Source organism: Numenius arquata, chromosome 5, assembly GCF_964106895.1.
Source record: "Numenius arquata chromosome 5, bNumArq3.hap1.1, whole genome shotgun sequence".
Classification (NCBI taxonomy): domain Eukaryota; kingdom Metazoa; phylum Chordata; class Aves; order Charadriiformes; family Scolopacidae; genus Numenius; species Numenius arquata.
In genome coordinates this window covers 36,815,858-36,834,530 of record NC_133580.1, presented here as the reverse complement: position 1 = coordinate 36,834,530, position 18,673 = coordinate 36,815,858, and the positions used below count along the sequence as shown (strand labels likewise).

At 43.4% G+C, this 18,673-nt stretch overlaps 1 protein-coding gene across 1 annotated transcript; it reads left to right on the top strand.

The window, feature by feature from the left end:
• The first annotated feature begins 137 nt into the window (after positions 1-137).
• On the top strand, positions 138-10,741 carry SARAF (store-operated calcium entry associated regulatory factor). The gene is made up of 6 exons (XM_074147716.1): positions 138-258; positions 714-889; positions 2,136-2,526; positions 5,657-5,765; positions 7,807-7,925; positions 8,414-10,741. The coding sequence occupies exons 1-6, from the start codon at positions 186-188 to the stop codon at positions 8,437-8,439; spliced, it is 894 nt and encodes a 297-aa protein (XP_074003817.1). The 5' UTR covers positions 138-185; the 3' UTR covers positions 8,440-10,741.
• Positions 10,742-18,673: the final 7,932 nt, after the last annotated feature.

Sequence of the window (18,673 nt, the reverse complement as noted above, 5' to 3'; positions counted from 1 at the left end):
GGAAGCGGAACTGCTGCTCTTCGAATGCTGCTTCCGTCCGGGGAGCGCGCAGGCGCCCGAGCACCGCCCTCTCGTCGCCTATTGGCCCTGCCGGCTTCTGGGCGGGACCTGAGGGCGGTGCGCGCACCGCCCTGAGGCCCCGCCCCTTCCGGCAGAGTGGAGGGCTGACTCACCTTAGGGTTGTCATGGCGGCGGCCGCAATCCTTCTGCTCCTGCTCTGCGCTGCCGCCGGCCCCGCCCGGGGCTGGGACCAGCCGGGTGAGAGCCGCGGGGGCCGGGTGCGAGCCGCGGGGGCCGGGTGCGCCTCCTTGAAGCCCTCCTGGCTACCCCTTCCATCTCTTCTGTCACCGCGGTAGGGTGGGGGTTCTCAGGCCCGAGCCCTGCTGGGTTAGCGACGGCCTGGTACGGGGGAAGGGGCGGGCCGAGGCCTGCGCCAGGAGGGCTTTTGGGTTTGGGCCCCCTTTAAATCGGCTTGGGCTGCAGTGATAATTCCAGAGTGGTGGTTCTGTGCTCGGAGGGCAATAACCCAGAGCCCCCTCCGAAGGAAGTGGGAAGTGCTGCCATGTTCCTCTCTGCGTGACTGACGCTTCTTAAAAGTTTCACTCTCACGCTGTTGCGTCTTTTATATTGTTATCCTTTTCCTGAGAGGAGGCCCTTGTGGGCTAAGGGGAAGCCATCTTGGTAAACACTGACCCTTGCTCTACCGGTTTCAGGGAGGGTTCTGCTGAGGGAGGTACAGGCGCTCACTCTTCACAGAGGTCAGTACACGACATCCCGGCGGACAGCTGCAGTCCCTCAATTACAGTGCACAGGAGGCAGTGCTGGATGTTCCCATATCCCTGAGGTTGTTCAGTGTTACAACAAAGGTTGGGATGGCTATGATGTGCAGGTAACCGTTTAAAACTTGTTAAACGTAATGAAACCATCTTTCCCCAGACTTAGTAGCTTCTGAAGGAAAAAAAGAGTAACGGGCTAGGGTGTCAGTTCAGTTTGCTTTTTGCTAGAGGGCCTTTGACAACTAAAGCCTAACCTAAATACTTTTCAGTTTGGATTTTCTAGAACTACTGTAGTTATATCTCTGAAATATCCCTGAAGAGTGTAATGTAAAAACACTGCATAACACACCTTTGTTGGTTTTAATTAAAATGTTGCTTGAGTTGATAAAATCAAACTTTTGTTAACCCTTGAGGATGCTCTTGCTTTGCTATTGCTGCATATATTTCCAATTTTTAGAGTAGAAAGGGCTATAAATATTTGCATCACTTAAGCTCTACCTTTTAAAAACTAAACTTCATACTTCTGTGACTTCCTTTTGCACATTAGTACTTCAGTCAGGTATTTCAATAGACAGACATGTTTATGGCTTCAGCCAACAGATTAACCAGGAATCAAAGCTGCAGATAATGGTTATAACTAATACAATAATGTAAAAGTACACTCAAGTTTGAGTTGGCAGCTGATAATGCTGTCCTGAATGATTAATCTAGGAGCTACTTTCTTTTTTTCTTTCCAAAATAGTGTCACTTGCAGTTAGAGGTGTTACAAATATGTCTCTTGCAGTTAGAGGTGATACCTAAGTTCAGATACTTCAAGGACATGTGAGACTGAGGAATCTGCATATGTTCAACTGCAGAATTGTAATTTGCTTGTTAAGTATTAACATATGAATGCCTAATGATGTCTGTCCCAATTTCTTTTGATTTTTGTGTGGACACAAGTGCAATTGATTTCAGGCTTCCATGTTATATTTTTGTAGCTGCCATCTAGTTTACATGGGACAGGAATTTATTAAGTAACTGTTGCACAGGGTTCAGGTTATTTTTAGAAGTAGTATTACACCTAAAGAAGGGATACTTGAAAAACCTGTTCAGTGTAAAAAAACCAAAATCTTCCAGAGTTATAACTTCTGTGTTCTGAAAGATCAATTTTTTTTAACTTTTAGGATTTTAAAAAACATTCTTAGTTAATTTCAAATTCCTAGTCCTTTTCAAAATAAGAGTGGTCAGAAATTTCTTCCCCTTTTACATGATTTGTTATTAATTACAGCTTTATTTTAGAGCATATTTGGGGAAGCAGACAGGCATTATCATCTCTGGAGCAGCAGGATTTACTTAGTATTGTGTTTATTTTTTCAGTGGCAGTGCAAAGCAGACTTGAAAAATACCTACCGCTTTGGACGAATTGACGTGAGCTGCGAAGGTTATGATTATCCGGATGATCCTTACATCTTAAGAGGCTCCTGTAGTTTGCTGTTCAGGCTAGAGCTGACTGAAGAAGGTGAAAGGAAAGCGAAGAGCTCTGGAGGCTTTGGCTCTGGCTATTATCAGTCAGGGAAGGATTCTTCTGATTCTGGTGCTGGAGCGATTATTGTAATTGTTCTTCTGGCTCTTGCTTTTGGAGTATACAAGCTCTTCCTCAGTAACCAGCAGCCTCAGGAGAGTTTTGGTGACAGTGGTGGATTCACTAGGCCTTTCTGGCAGAGTCAGCAGGCACCTCCTCCTCCTGGTTTTAAGTCCAGCTTCACAGGTATGTCTCTGAGCCATTTATAGCACTCAAAAGAGCAAGCAGAATCATACTGTTTTATCTTCAGTAAGTGCAGGTGGGATAGACTTAAAACCAGTGCATTGGCAGTTGACTGCTGAATTGGCTGCAAAACCTGCAGTCAGCTTTGCTTTCTGTTCTTTGTTCAAAAGTGAAAATAAGAACTTGGTTTCACACAGGCTTTCAGGGCAGGCTGTGCAGCAGGCTGCCCTTTGAACCTTTGAAAATCCATTTCCCCATGCACTGCAGGCATTCTTTTCATACTCTGTGAAATATGAGGATTGTGACAGGGAAGAATAATTTTCATAAGTAATCTGGAAGAGAGATTTGTCTCGTGCAGGCAGAAACAAACTCATGCCAAAGAAGCACTTTGAAACTTTACGGAAGGGTCTTTCAGCTGTTGGGCTGCCAGACCCCTGATTTCATTCGCAAAACAGTTGGAGCTGAGTATCATGTAGCAGTCCTCTGTTTAACAGGTGCTGCAGTACAGTCCCAGTGGTTGAAAGGTTTGGTTCCTGGAACAGAGAACGGTGTGTCTGTGAACTATCAGTACAGCACCCGAGTCTCATGTGGTGCCTTTCATCTGAAGTTGGAAATTGCATAAGCGGCGAGAAGGCTGCTGCTAGGAAAAGATGCACTCACTCTTTTCCCAGAAAACTGGTGACTTTCATCTCTTAATAAATGGTCTGCCTTTAGATAAGCGTAGTGTCTTAAGGGAAATAAACATTATTGATCTGGTGTCTGACCAGCTTCTTTAACCCTGTGAACATGTGAGATGCTCATAGCACTCAACTCAAATTATACTCTGACAGGTTGTATCATCTCCATCTCTTCTGTTTTTTTGTGGGGTTTTTTTTTTTGTGAGATCGAGAAGGGTAAATAAGTAAATAAATAGCAAGGATTAAATTTACTTAGTCAAAAGCTTATATTTTAGTAATGCTTGTTAATGCTTTCTTCTGGGTTTGCTCAATCCACTCGGCCAACAGAGGGTGCCAGTATAACTCTTCTGGATACCCTTGTGCAGGGCACGTGCAGTGGAAAATTAAGGGCGTTCTGCATCTGTGTTACTAGTGGCTTTGCAAACTGGTTTCCATGTAGTTATTTCAGACTTCAGACAGTCTGTCTATGCTGTGTGTGTATCCATGACCTCATGCCGCTGGCGTTACTGTGGTAGTTATGAAGAGCCCTGGTCATAAGACAGGGCTCTGTCATGCTGGGCACAGGCAAAAGAAAGTGAAGAGTTCTTTTCTTATGTTCTGCCCTGTCCCCTGTCAATTAATTGCACCAAATGCTTTTTTCTTTGCAGGAGTCTGAAATCTAGCAAGGGTAGGGCCTGGAAAATAAGTTTTCTTGATGATTACTGAAAATTGATACGCTTAAAATGCATATGGGAAGGCATATGCATAAGGCTTAACTTATGGTATTTTTAATAACAAGCGTCAATGATTTCTCCTTGGATTTCAAGGAGAAATCTAACACCACCTCACAAGACGAGCTTAACTTAAATTTGATCTGTCAGCTTAACATAAGAATTGCAGAGATACCTTTGTAGAGCCCTCACGCTGTTTTGCCCATAAGCTTTCAATTCATGTACGCGCAACAGAGTATTGCTCTCAGCCAATACTCAGCAGCCATGGGGCACTAAATTTTGGTGGCGGAGCAGAAGCACATCTTTGAGCGTGTGTGTCCATGTGTTCCAGGAACACATTAGTCTTTGAAAATCTGGATGGTACTGAAAAGCAATGTTGTTCACTTATTGCTGTTAATATTTAATTTGCCTCATTTTAAATCCCCGTAACATGCAGAATGCATCCTGTGAAACTTGTTTAGCTAGCCTATCTTAATTAAATTCTACTTTTCTTTTTATGTTAGGTTTTTTTGATGTGATCCTTAATGTTTACTTTAGATATTTCACCAAAAAATGACTCAGTTTTCTGAGTCAGTGTTCAACCATGTTGCTTTTGAACAAATGAGTTTGTTCATCTCCCTGGTTAACATCATTGTTACAGTAAATGAAGTACTATTTTTGTTCCAAATCAGCATAGTTTAATGGGTGTACCATCCTAATGAGAGTTTATCTTTCTCCCAGTGCATTCAAAATGAAATTCAACATCAAACCCAATGTAGACTTGAACTGATTTATTTAAATTTGTTTTTATCTTCCATGACTTCAAACAATCCACACCAGTTTGAAGACAAACCAGGACCTATATAACTTTTATGTACAAAAATCTCTGGTCCACTTGTTTAGGTGGACGTATTTCAGGGTGACTAATGTTTTCTTCAGTCCTTGCCTTTTATACACCCCTATGTATTAAACTTGTGATTGAACTTATTCTTACATATGTGTTTTTGTCTAGGGCAGAAAATTATTCTATTTTGGTTTTGCATTTTATCTTTTTATTTCTAAATGGAAGACATTTGGTTCCGAATCAGAACCTTGGGTTATGCAGGTCACGTAAAAAATCTGTGACTCTCCTCCCCCCACAACCCACTTGCAGTTTCATCAAGGTATTTGTCAAGCTTGGTGACTCATGCATAATAAAAACTTTGCAATGTGATTGCAGTTAGTATGTCTTGTGATAACAAATGCCAGACTAGGATTACCAGAAACAATACGAAGCAATGTTAGCTGTTAGACTGAGCCACTGTGCAGCTGTTCCGAGTGAGATTACAAGTGGTGAGTCTTAGTGGTTAGTTCACTGTTTGGTCTTAGGTACTCGAATTCTGTTCCTGAGTCTGCTTCTGGCCTGCTGTGTGACCTTGAGCAGATTATTCTTTCTTCATTTCCTTTTCTATTTTTTAATCTAACTTGTCTGATTGTAAATCGGCAGGCAGGGACTCTGCCATGTTTTGCAAATATCAGGGCTGTGAGATTGAGTGGAAGATAATTTTTAATGTAAAACTCTTTACACTAGTGTTCGTTTCTATGTTTTTTCCTGCTTTGCGAACTATGAGGCCTTTCAAGCTAAGCTTGCTCAAGAATCTACTGAAACCAGGAGGAGTTTATTGTCTTAATTTTCCATTATTTTTAACAGGGGAGAGTCTTGTTGCAACAGCTGGCCTAAGGATTAGGTGCCACTAACTGATGTTTTCCATTTTCATTTTGTTTAAGAGGGCAACAGCTTTGGGACTCATTCCAGTCATGAAACCAATTCAGGACCAGGATTTTGGACTGGATTAGGAGCAGGAGGCTTGCTAGGCTACTTGGCTGGCAGTCACAGGTAAAATATGCATGCTATCAGATTTTAAGTATTTAAGCTTTCAAGGGGTTTGTCATATGCTATGTTTACATTGTTTCTAAGCTTTGAGGCCTGTGTTATTCAAGCTATAAAATCCTATGTCTAGAACAATTTTGCAAAGCAATCTATAGCTCCAGCAGCAGAGACGTTTTAAACATGTTTCTGGGCAAGAAGAATTGGGAGGCCTAACGTGCTTCATTCTGCTTTAGCTGATTACTCTGACCTGTCATGATGGCCTGCAAATTTAAAATGAGCATTTAAACATCCATCTACAGACTGCATTAAAACACAGATAATAATTGTAAGCATAAAACCATCTGTAGATGGGCCTCTTGTATCAGTGTCATCTTTCCTGAAGCAGTCTGGATGGCAGCTGCTCTTCCGTGATAGTCAGTGTGGTCAGATTAAACAGCCTTCATTCTACAGTCCTGTGTATGGGAAATCCAGTGGCCCATGTATGGAAATCCGAGAGGTGTGGTTTTCCAAAGTATTTGTAGGTCATATGTAAGTTGTATTTTGGAAAAACAACACAAAGAGCATTCAAAAGCAGTTTCAGTGCTGGAGTAAACATCTGCTGATCATATTTGCTAAACACTTGTAAACATTGAAAATGCATCATTGTCAGATAAACAGTTTAAAGGGAGCAATTGCTGCCAGTTTAGGCATCACTAGAGAAAATATGTGGCTTCTGAAAGGGATCTTTAGAACCCAAGCAGTTTCCTCTATTTGTCAAATAAGTGCATGTGTATCAACTCTAATCCTGTAGGAATGCAGTAATGTTACTGCATTAAATATAACCACATATGATTTTTTATATTTTGGGAGTAAGATCATGTGGAGAGGAATGTGTTACAGCGCCTTCTCCACTGTAAAGGGTTTTTTTGGTAATGACTGAAGCCTTATCAGGGTTGGCTGTTTATTAAGGAAGTAAAAACTTGGACGTAAGATAATTTCTAAAGTGTCCAATGTGTGGTCTCGATCTCATAGAGTCAAGTAAGATGAAACTGGGACGGTGATGCAGCAGTAGAAATTGTGTATGAATTCACTTTGAGTAGAGCTTTAGAGGTTGAAAGATTGTATCTTGGATTCAGTGATCTTAAAGTTGGAGATCTTAAAGATCTTTGGTTGGAATCATTTCCAACCAAAATGATTCTATGATTCTATGATCTTGTTTTATTATATTAACCCCTCTAAGGATTCTTAAAACATATAATGTGTTAAAGGTTTTATTGACTTGGTATTTCTTAAGTCTTAAATATATGACCCTTGTGTTTAAGCATTGTATTTATGTATTATCTACGTACAGGTTGGTTCTTTGATTCCCACATACACACCCCATTTCAGTACCACCTCTTACTGTTCAAGATTACAGGCCTAACTGAATATTTAAGTCTAAATACGTGAACAAGCTTCCTAACTTGGGCTTCTTTTCTTTTAAAACACACTTTGGTCCGCTTTTCTTTTTTTCAGTTGTTTGAAGTGATGTGGCTGAAAATGCTGGTGCCAGAAAGTGTGAGGTGGCTATTTGTAAATTTCAACAGCAGGAAATTCCATATCCATAGAACCAAGTAATTTAAAACAGTGAGTCAAAGGTCATGATGTGTTAGTCTTACTAATACAACCTTTTCAAAATAGTTAACAGAACAGAAGGAAGTTTTCTTTTGTGTTACATGGCTGGGATGTAGGTGTTGCCAAAATGCATTTAAGCTTCAGATGTCAGGTCTGCTTTCTTGTCCGATAGGATCTAAGGTCAGAGTTTCAGAGGAAAAAAGTTCCTCAATTGCAATTTTTAGAGTTGCTTATCTTTTAGTTTCCTGTTGAAAGTCTACAGAGGTTATTGTGACAACGCTGAATATCCTTGTTCTGAATGTGATAATTGCATTAAATAGGGAGACTTATGGTTTTGAAACAACTGCCTGCTTACAGTTTTCCCTCAGATGCAGTCCTCTTGTTTGGAATGGTAACTTCTTAATTTTTCATAAGGACACTAATGAAGCCTTCCTTCTACTCTGTTTCTCATCAGAGCACAGCCACGTTCCCCATACTACAGTATGTGGACAGATCCCACAGCAGCACCTCCAATGAATGGGCGGTCAAGCAATTCCACACAAGATAGCAGTTCAGGAACAAGAACTGCTTCTGGTAAGGCAAAAGATCTTATAATCTCCTGAAGCTTGAGATACTTTGACCTATCAAAAATACACAGGAGTTAGTTGAGGTTCAGCAAGCGTTCTTTGTTTTATTTTACCAGTTGGTACAGGTAGGCGCGTAACAATGTCCCTTATTTCCATTTCCTATGGAAGTGGGGCAGCATAGCAGTGCATCAGACTCCCCAGAGGTCTACAGTGGGCATGGTACCACCAGCACTGGTTTTGACTTCACCTGCAAGGTGCATTAGTTTAAGGCTTTCCCCTTTGGTGTGCACCACACATGCCCTTCTCTAGCAAACATGATTCCTTCGTAGAAAGCAGGTTGTCTAATCTGCAAGAAAAGAATCTTTTCCAGGCTAGTCAGCCCACAGTTGCTTGCTGTTCTGCTTTATGAGAATATGTTTAACTCATCTCACTTACCACCTTTAGCCTTATTAGGAAAGGCTGTGGTTGACGCTTTTTTTTTTTTTTTCTTTGCAGGCTTTGGTGGCACAAAACGAAGATGAAATGCTTGACGTTATTACATCTGAGTGATTGAACTAAACCTTCCTGTGTGCTAGCACTTTTTTTGTTAGTGGTAGGCTTCAGGAGTGGATATGAGAAGAGGTGAGAAGGACTAGGCAAAGAAATCCTCTCCCTGTGGAAATGTGGACCCTCACTCTTGTTTAGGGTATTACAGGTGCTGGAACATCCACTATTTCACAACAGCAGCTTCTCAGAAGATTCAAAATAAATTCATCCAACTTAAGAAGAATGATGTTACGGTGCCTATATATCTGTCTGTACTTGAGGGATTATGGCAATGGTAGCCTTACCAGATTTTCAAAGTAAGGGGTGTTGCTCTTTGAAGCTACTTTTGTTTGTCTTTGTAAAATTCATTTGAACATCACTGTAAGTGCAATCAGTTACTCAGATGGGTGTTGGGGTTTTTCCTTAATGGGAAGGGGCAAAACCAGAGAGAGAGAGAGACAGGCCAACATTAATACAATGTTTGTATCTGTGCTATGTGTCTACTGGAGCCAAAATTGGCATATTCAAGGACACTCCATGCTTTAGGGTTTATCCAGGTGGCTGTGCAAACCTGGGGGAGTTTGTGTATAAATTATGAAAAAAAACACAAAACCGAAACCAAACTAATAACCTGAAATGAGACAAGATGATCCTTCTCTAATTTGGACCTTTTCCTGGAAGACTGACGTCATTTAAATCCAGGTAGCTACAGACTCTTTGCCCACACTGAGACTCCAGCCTTTTTTTTGATGGTGGATGTTAGCAATGCTGTGAAAACTTCTGATGTGAATTGGCTTGTATCTCAGCCTCTGTCTGTTATCCTAAATGACGTGTCCAGAACACAGTAAACCAAAGCTGCTTATTGCAAAAGTGAAGGGAGCGTTCTTAATCCAAAGCTGGTGGTTATCTCTATAACATAGTAGGCCTTGAGACTAAGCAAAGAAAGGAAATTGAATGTCTTACAGTTTGTAAACTTTCCCAAATGTACTTTTTAAAAAAAAATTGCTGTCAAAGAGTGGGAAGCAGAGAGGCCTTGCTTTGTTCTGTGATGATATTTTGGGGCTCGGAGAAAATGTCTCATAGTTCTTGTGTGTATTGACTGTGCCCTGGGAGAGGCATCACTGAAAAAAAAAAAAACAGAGAAATTTCTCAGGATTGGGCAGGAGGAAGAGTGAAAAAGGGCTGCTTTACCTCCAGGTCTTCTCCGGAGGCTGTCCTAGTACAGCCTAGAAGTGTGTGTGCACAGCTTTTCTGTGCTGGCAGCAGTCTGAGAAGCCAAGCTTTCATTCTTGTGAAAATACTGTGTCTGGGAATTGATGAAAAACATTACAGCAAAAGCAAAGCACTGTTTTGCTGATACAAGCTGCATCTCCACAAGGAGATTTGGCAGCTATGGTTAGTCTAGGAAAGTGACATCAGCGTTACTCACCAAAAAGCAACTATGTCCATTTATGAGTACAGAAATAATTGGCTCGAATGATAACGCCGGAGTTGAATGTCTGGCTTAAGCAACAAAAATCCCATGGAAGTCTTTAAGAAGTTGACAGAAGCTACAAAAAAGTACTAGAGCTTGTGCTCAAAATGTGAAAATCTTGATAGAATTGATAACTTGAGGACAAAACTGTGGTTTGCTACTCAGAGCTGCTTGAGGACTGGGGGGGAAATCGCATCATTAACAGCCTTCTCTATCGACCTAGAAAGCAGGGAAATGTCAAAGACCTTCTTGTTGGCCTATAAGAAAGTTTCACTTTTTCTGAGGAGAAGTATATGATAAATCTTTATCTTTTTGACCAAATGCAGCAAAATAATGTATTTTAAATGTGGAGTTCTTACTTATTTTTAAGTATATTCAGGTTGAAACTTGTCAAGTCACTACTCTCTCTGCCAACTAATTGCATAACAATGAAACTGGAATTTTGCTAACTGGGTAGTTTGAAGCTGAAGCTTACTCTCAAATTGTGATGTGTTATGAAATGGTTTAGACAGTGTTTTCATTTGTATTTATAGTTTCTGCGTGAAATGTGTTTCAATGCATAAACCTGACGAATTACTGTAGATTCTGAATCTGTAGGATATTTTTTGCCATTCTCTTTGATAAAGTAATGAAAAAAGTGAATAAGGAGTATTTCTGTCTTTAAAACACTGTCTTGAGGCCTGCAGGGATGGCACTGTCTGTTTTTCAGGGTTGGCTGTGTCTCACCATCAACCTCTAGGGTGGTGTAATAACATCCTTTACCCCCCAGACACAGAGCTCGTAAGCTGTATATTGTTTCAATAAAACAAAACAGTGCTGGGAATAGAGTTATTCTGTAGATTGGTTTTTCAATAACAAAATATTGAAGCCTGTAAGGAAATGAAGGATTTCTTGTAAATCAAGGTTTCGCATCTGAGTCTGCAGAGAAGCTCCATTATGTTGGTGAGTTCCCAGTTTTACAAGGTGATTATCGGAACCTTTCTAAAGAAGTTAACGATCACTGCTGCTGTTCCCGGTTGTGGATTTCCCAGAACTCTGCCCTGGGACAGCAGCTGAGGGATCTGCTGCTCCTCCTCAGAGTGTGTCCCTGCTGAGCGGAGGCACGGCCTACAGAGAAGAGGCAGTTCAGCTTCTTGGCGGTAGTAATGCAAGGTTAAACAGAGACGTGCAAATGCTGATATCAAAGTTTCCTGCTGATATCAAAGATCAAGGCTGTTGGTGAGGCTCCTGAATGAAAAGAACTTGTGGAGGGCAGCTTAGAGCTTCCTGAACATCTGACCTGGAAGGACCTTGTCTTCCTTCTGCTCCTGGAACAAGGTTCTGGCAGCATCTTCACCGCGACTTCGTAGTTGCAAGGCGTATGTAAATGCTTAAACTGTTAAATGCTGTTGTAGGGTAATTGCAGTTCTGCTTGGCACCTGGGACATGACTTACATCCTCACACAAGGCTAAAGCTCATTACCAGGAATGAAACTCCTGGTTTTTACAGCTGACTTCCCCTGAAGCATGTGATGAGAGAAAAAAAAAAAAAAAAGGTGCAGAGAGATAAGCTTTTTTTCTCTCTATGCCACCCTGTCTTGTGACTCAGCTCCCAGGTCAGATGTTGGCTGGTCCTGCAGACTGTCGTGCTGTGCAGCTTGCTCTTCTCTCTGGGGTGCAAGGTGTGTGTTAGACTTATTGGCGAGGGGAGGTGCTATGTTGGTTTTTAAAAACAGAAATCTTCCATGATCGTCACTTTACATCATTAAGTTCCAAAAGGGAAATTAAGCCAGGTGGCACGATTTCCAGCAGTGGGAGTTGTTGCACAAAGAAATTGCTGGAATAAAGTCGCAAGCAGCGCCGGCCTGCGCAGCTGTCTAAAAGCTGAAAGTGCAGTATTTGTACTCGGGCTGTTGTCCACTTAGCACCAAGGGCAAGTGGTGTGTTTTTCCCTCCGTAGTAAAGCAAATCAGTACTGGCTCTTAATATTTTCAGAGTGCCTATCAGCCAGTTATTCTGTTACAGAAATAGTCCGGCTGTCTCCAAATGAAAGTATATGAGCAAACCCACAAAAATAAATTAAAAAAAAAAAAAAAAAAAAAGGACCCTCTCCTGGAGATGCAGCCCATACTGACAGACAGTGCTGGTGTCTTGTGTGTAATGAAATGTATTTTCAGGTCCCTCGTTCTCTCCACACCTGCTGGGGCAGTTCAGGGTTAAGTACTGCTTGGGAGAGGCTCCATATCCCTTGGCATGTTTTGTTGAAACCTTCTGCAGCCGATTCTCTTGCTTTCCCAATATCACGTCCAGCTACGGTAGTTTTCACTTCTGGACCTCTCCTTTTCTATTACAGCGGTGTTTTGCCGGTGCTGATGAAAATAATCAGCAGATTCCTGTTTTGGCCTGTATTTCTTACCTCCCACTGTCTTCCATCTTATAGTTCCCTCTGTTCCCGCTGAGTGTCAATGTTTCTTCAGCGAGGAAGTGACGAGCACTTGCAAAAAAGTACATCGAGCTGGGAGTGGCTGGAGTAGATTGAGGTGAAGTCAAGGGAGGAAGCTGTCAGACGGCAAATTGACCTTTGTGGGCAGCACGTCTATGAAAAGAACTTTTTTCAGCCTTCTGTCAGAGAAGGAGTTTTGTCAAGGGTACAGTATTGGCAGCTGGTGGCTGGAGCAGATTAAGAACCGGTGAACTGGCAGCATGGAGAAGACCTGAAAGCATCCTCTCCGTCCTACCTGAGGAATGAGGAGGGCCTTATACCAGTATAACCGAGAAGCTGGCCGAGGATGTGCTAGCTCAGCCACTCCACGGACATGCCACTGCAAATCCTGTAGGTAGGTGTATGTCTAAAGCTATCAGACGCTTCTGAAAATGCCACGGTGCTAGTGCCAGGCACAAGAAAGGGGACTTGGCCCTGCACCCGTGTTTCTTTCATGCTGCAGTGTGTCTTGGAATGAACTGAGAAGGCCAGAAAGGGAAAGGGTAGCAAGTTTACACCTGCACCAGCCAAAGCCAGGCTTGCAGGTGGAGCCTTCACCCAGAATGTCCTGTCTGATTGCTCCTCTCGCACAACAGTGGGAAATACTAGGCAGCTCCAATAGCAGCTGTATCAGGTTTATTTTGCTGGGCTTGAAAGTTTCACCCCGCATTCCTAAAGAAGTCCTAAGGGCAGTTATCAGTAATATGTATTGACACCTTTTGCTCTGAGGACTGTCTCAGCCATAGCCCAATTCAGTTTTCTTCTTTGGTGGAGACAAATCACTGTCTGCTTAAAGACCAGGTTCCCAGTTACCACGCAGGGAATTTTTGCTCGTTTACTGGATTTGTCTTGACTTCCCTGGCACCGAGACTCCTGTGCAGTCTTTGCTTTACAACTGTGTTTGGATGTCGTCGTACAGGATCCTCTGAGACTTGGTCTTGAGATCATGGCCACTGCTGGCCATCTTCTCTAGGCCTCCTGTGCTCTTGTGATCAGCACATGGGGTTGTATTTATTGAGGCAGCACTGGAATTACCAGCAATCCAAAATACCTTTTGCCGCTGTTGGATAATAGGAGTTACTCATCTCCCAGTCAACTCCTGTAGGTGTTTTCTTGTCATTTAGCAGCTGTAAATGCATCACATCTGCTTTAATGGGCAGAAAACAACTATGGTTGAGGGGAGAAAGGAAAAAAAAAAAAAATGTCGAGGTGGAACAACTTTGCAGAGCTGACCTTCACACCGGAAATACTTTATCAGCTTTCTTTTTCCAGGAGGAGGAGGAGTACTACTACTTTATTATTGCTATTTTATTATTGAATAATACCCCCGTTGATTTCTGCACCACTCCAGCAAGAGTGGGAGACTAAGAACTGTAACAGGTTTGGTGTTCAATAAATATAGACCTGTTTGGGGCTCTTTGTAGCTTGATACACAGCTTGTAAAGAATTGGTAGCAGTAACAAGTGACATTAGATCAGTGCAGAAATTCATGTGGCTGCAGCATAGACAGAAACAAACTGATCTGTGCTGTTTCTGAAACTGAGATTAAAATCAAGCTCAAAGTAGGCTGGAACAGATCAGAAAGTTGTTCCCCCGTCTTTGCTTTCGAGTCAAGGAGATCCTGTTCAGCACCAACTGTCATGTGCTGCTGACACCTACTGTCAGCAGTGAAGTGCTGTTTTCCTTAGGTAGGCAAATCCCACATCCTCATGGTGACTATTAGCAGACCAGCCGGGCCCCCTGGTTTTCCCTCAGTTTGGTTTTCCCTCAGCGAGCTTGGCTGGTTAACTCCTCGCGTTCTCCTTCATCACAGGTGGAAGGATTTCTTTCCTTTTTTTCACAAGGAGCTGGGGGTTAGGCTGTAGCTACATGAATGTATAGAGCTGAAACAGCGCAAACAAAAGAGATGAGAGGAAAATGAAACCACACTGCAATCAAGTAATCCAGTTTTACCCAAGATACTAATACATTCCCTTTAGCTCAGCTGATGCAGCTGCTAAAGAGAAAACGGGGTTTGGACATTTGGGGCGGGTTTACATTGCAAAGCTGCTTTGGGCATAACTGAGAAACAGAACTTTCTGCAGCAGCTGAGAGAGAAACGCAACGCGAACCATCTCCGACAGCCTCGAACCTCAGAAGAGCAGGGGGAGAGCAAGGAGCCCCAGACAGGAACTTGTGAGCGTTTCTAGCCTGAACGTGCTACCGAGGCATCTGTTCCTCTCCAGTCTTTGTTTGCTCAAGCACCTGAGAGGCCTCCTCGTGGAGTGCTACCACTTCGCCTCAGCTTGGCGGAGCTCCAAGCCGAGAGGCTGTGGGTGAGGGAGGGCTGTATTTGATGACCTTTGCACAGCACGTCAGGAGAGGCTCAGGAAGACAGCTGAGCTACAGGAATGTTTCATGCCCTGGAATGACAAATGAAGCAAGGGCAAGGAATGGTCAGCAGCAGAGATCTTTGAAAAACAACGTAGGATGCTCTGGCCTCAGCCAGATGACATACTGGAGGGTATCCTTATGCTCTGTGCACGCTAAAGGAGCTGCATCCCCCAGTCTGCATGTGGCTTATGAGGACACCATATACATTCAGCTGTCAGGTCAGGCCAGCTCTGCCATTCGTTTCCTCTCCTCCCAAATGTATGGCCTAACCGTACATTTTCACAGTCTTGCCAGCTCAGAGATACATGCACCTCAAAATCCAGGCCCTCCGGTTTATGAAACTCCTTACCACAGCACGCTGTGAAGACCAAAACCAAAGGTGAGATGGAAAGGATTAGGCAATTTCTCAGGAAGGTAAACACGTCAGCGACTGAGCTGTTATATGACTTCTGGCTCAAAAATCCCTAGATTTTGAATTCCAGAAGCAGAAGGTGTTAATGGCCTCCGTCAGAGTCAGGGTACTGTGGTAGAGGGAGCTTTCTTCCAAGGCAGTATGACAGCTTTTACATCCTTATCTAGGGGGACTCTCCTGGCACAACCTCCGAGTACAGCAAGGTAACACTAACTGCTAGCTGAAAAGTGCTTTTCCCAACACCATTTACTGAAATTCTGCAAACAGCACACCTGCAATTGCACTAGAGCTTTTGCTGGTGTAGGTGGAAGGAGAGAAGAGTATTTTGCATGCCTGTCCCAATATATACTCTTGGCAGAAAACTTAAACATAGACCAAACAATAATAAAGTTGGAACAGTTGGAAGAGCATGTCTGTTAAGCTGATGATTTGAGTAAGAAGTTACCCTTACTGCGTTCAGACACCTTCACGCTTTGCAGCCAAGGCTGCTAAACAAGTGTTAATTTTTCAAAGTGCCACACGAAGGCAGGTAACATTATGACCTGTCTTCCTGGAAAGTTTGTGCACGTAACATTAATGTTAGGATTTTGATGGTGAAATAAAATCCACATTCGTTCATCTCAGTAAGTGGCCTGATTTCCCACTGAAATCAGGCGAAAAGGCATGGTCAGCATTTTGGACAACTATGCCATTTTTACTGAACATCTTAAATAAACAGAAAGCCAATTAGTACATACTTCATTTGCGTTTTAAGAGATGGTACTGTAGGCTGTGCTATGTTACAGTGATCACATGACATCTAGGTCTACAGAGTCGATCTCACAGATCATAACAAATAAAATCTCAGTGCACTACTCTGCGTTTCCACCTGAGACAGGGATGTTGCAGGAGCTTCTTCTAGCCATAGCAGTCTACTTCTATAAGCCAGGCGAGAACTATAGGGAGAAGAAATACCTTTTACTAACGTGAAACAGAGCTTGAATTTTGCTTTTTCTTCATTATCTTTCTTCAGCAAGCTTTTTTGGCTTATTTTTCCCCTCACAACTTACCATGCCTCTTAAGCCTCTTAAGCCCACCAAGCTCAGATGACCACTGCATCTGTCCCAGAGGACATCTCCGAGAAGCTGGCTGGCAAGGGGAGAGTTAACAGGACTGGCATGATTTTCCTATCCTGCAGTAGGGCCTCAGGGCCCCAGCCCCGACTGGGAGGGGAAACCGATCGGACTGGGCGCTGCATCCCCCCCAGTAAGACACAATCCCCGTCCCTCCGACCCCCGGACAAAAGGCTGGGGCAGGGATCACTCTGCAGGGATGGGTGGGATGCGGACCCCCGGACAAAAGGCTGGGGCAGGGATCACTCTGCAGGGATGGGTGGGATGCGGTTTTTCCGGTTCCTTTCTTACCTTGTGGGCAGAGTTTCATTAGTCCAAGATGAGCTACAGAGATACTCGAAAGAGAAGAGTGAAAAGGGACACATTCGTAACTGGGGTTTGAGACAGAACTGCCCATCTCAGTCAATCGGTGAAGGGGCAGCTGTTCCTGAGAGCTATTAGTGTGAGGCTTTTTTTTTGACTTTTTTTTTTTTTCCCCCTGGCTTCCAATTCAAGAAAAAAAAAAAGACAATAGAAAAGACATTTTCTCTGCACAGAGCATTGAATTTTCCATATTTAAAAGAAATGTTAGGCCTCGTATAAATCTGGGCATTTGCCAGTATTGTACTGGTGTGGCTGCATCAGTGAAACCTCTCTTGAAACTGTACTGCAACCCCACAGTTTACCCTGGGAACGGAAAGGCAAAAGCCACCCATGGGGGCTTTGTCCAGCCGGTAACTGGGTGTCCTGCCCTGTGCAGCTTTCCCAGCACTGAAAACCACAGCATCACCAAGAGTTAGAACTTTGGAAAAGCCTGTAAAACTCCAGGGAAGTGTGCAGAGAGCGTGCTTGGGAAAATGCTCATACACTTCACTGACTCTTAGGGATTATTTCAGGCTGGTGAAACGATGTTTCTGTTGACTGAGCAATTACTGGAGGCCAAGTGGAAAGGACACATAGTTTATATGTTTATTTAGGCTATGTTTTCAATTTTTTCCCTGGGTATAGTTGCGCTGGTGCAAACAGCAAGGGCTGGAGGTCTGGACTGGAGTGAAGAGTGACTTGATACAACGAGATTGCATCCTCATCTCTTCTGGAAAAAAAAACTTATGCACTGAAGTAAGTGGCAAAGATGTTTTTACTACATCTAATGCTGGATGTATTTCAGTCTTACAGCACGATTTAGGGTAAACTCCCCTCATACTGTCCAATCCGACCTCTTTTGTCCCTGGTACTGGAAAGGTACAGCTCTTCCAGAGTGTCAAACTCGGGGTTAAATATTGCCTGGTTGTCAGAGGGTGAGCTTGTGCTGCAGCGGGTGGGAGAGCAGGCAGTGGCTCCTGTGCCGGGGCAGATGCAGCAACAGCTCAGTGACAGAGGGAGGAAGAAAGTGCTCAATCAAATACGGGGTGAACATGCCTGATGGGTTTAGCTGAGTAACACTTCCAATACATCGGGCACAGGGATGCCTGGCGAGAAGTAGGAGTGAGGGTGTTGTGGGTTAAACCCAGGGGTGTTCAGGATAGTTAGGCATAATTTCTGAACCTGAGGTGAATAAGCCAGACTCTTCCCAGCAGGAGAGTTACTGAGAGCAGACGTGCGCGTGGAGTTTGACCTGCTGGGAATGAAGGAGAAACCAAGGTAGAAGACCCATGGTCAGCTCAGCCCCACTGCGCAACCACATGTTCTTTCCATTACATCCTCTCTCCTCCCTGTCAACTAGCCAGTTGCAAAGAGCAGAGGGCTCTTGCTTCAAAAAAACCTGCTCCCCCAGAGAACTGTTGTCAAACACCAGGCACCATTCCCTGCCCTGCTATCATCCAAGACAAAAGATGTACTGCTCCAAATCCAGTTACACCAGTGCAAACTCTTCTGCTCCCATAGAAGAAAGGCTTTTAAAAACTTTTTTATGTGTTGGAGCTGCATCTCTGTTTAGGCTGTGGCACCATAACTCCAAGGACAGCATTGCCCTCCGCTCCAAACAATTACTCGGGCAACCTTATTTGTCTGGTTTAGAAGCCAGGAATGGCTGCAGAGAATTAGGTGCTGTGTGTCCAGCCCTGACACCTGGCTACAGGGCTTCCAGCTGCAAAGTTGAGAGCAGGTTTTCCACAGCACTCCATGCTTTCCTTTCAGTGGCCTGAAATCATTCGGAAACCCAACTGTGCAAATGGGAGCTGTGTGAAGTCTGGTGGCAAAAAATTAACCATTCAGAACATCTTGAAATGAACGGGATGTGAGAGGATGTGTTTGTGTCAGGTTGGTGCTTTGAGTCAGATGGCTGTGGTGGGTTAGGTCTGGCAGTGGCAGCCGGAACGCTGGATTTACTGCTTGGTAAAATCACAGCCACAGCAGTCAATAACAGGCGTACATTAGGAGACCAAAAACTATGTAAAGGCTTCTAAAAAAAAGTAGACAT

Coding starts and splice junctions, on each gene's coding strand:
- SARAF (XM_074147716.1), top strand. CDS start 186: ATGGCGGCGGCCGCAATCCTTCTGCTCCTGCTCTGCGCTGCCGCCGGC. Junction 890..2,135: donor GGGATGGCTATGATGTGCAG/GTAACCGTTTAA, acceptor TTATTTTTTCAG/TGGCAGTGCAAAGCAGACTT. Junction 2,527..5,656: donor TTTTAAGTCCAGCTTCACAG/GTATGTCTCTGA, acceptor ATTTTGTTTAAG/AGGGCAACAGCTTTGGGACT.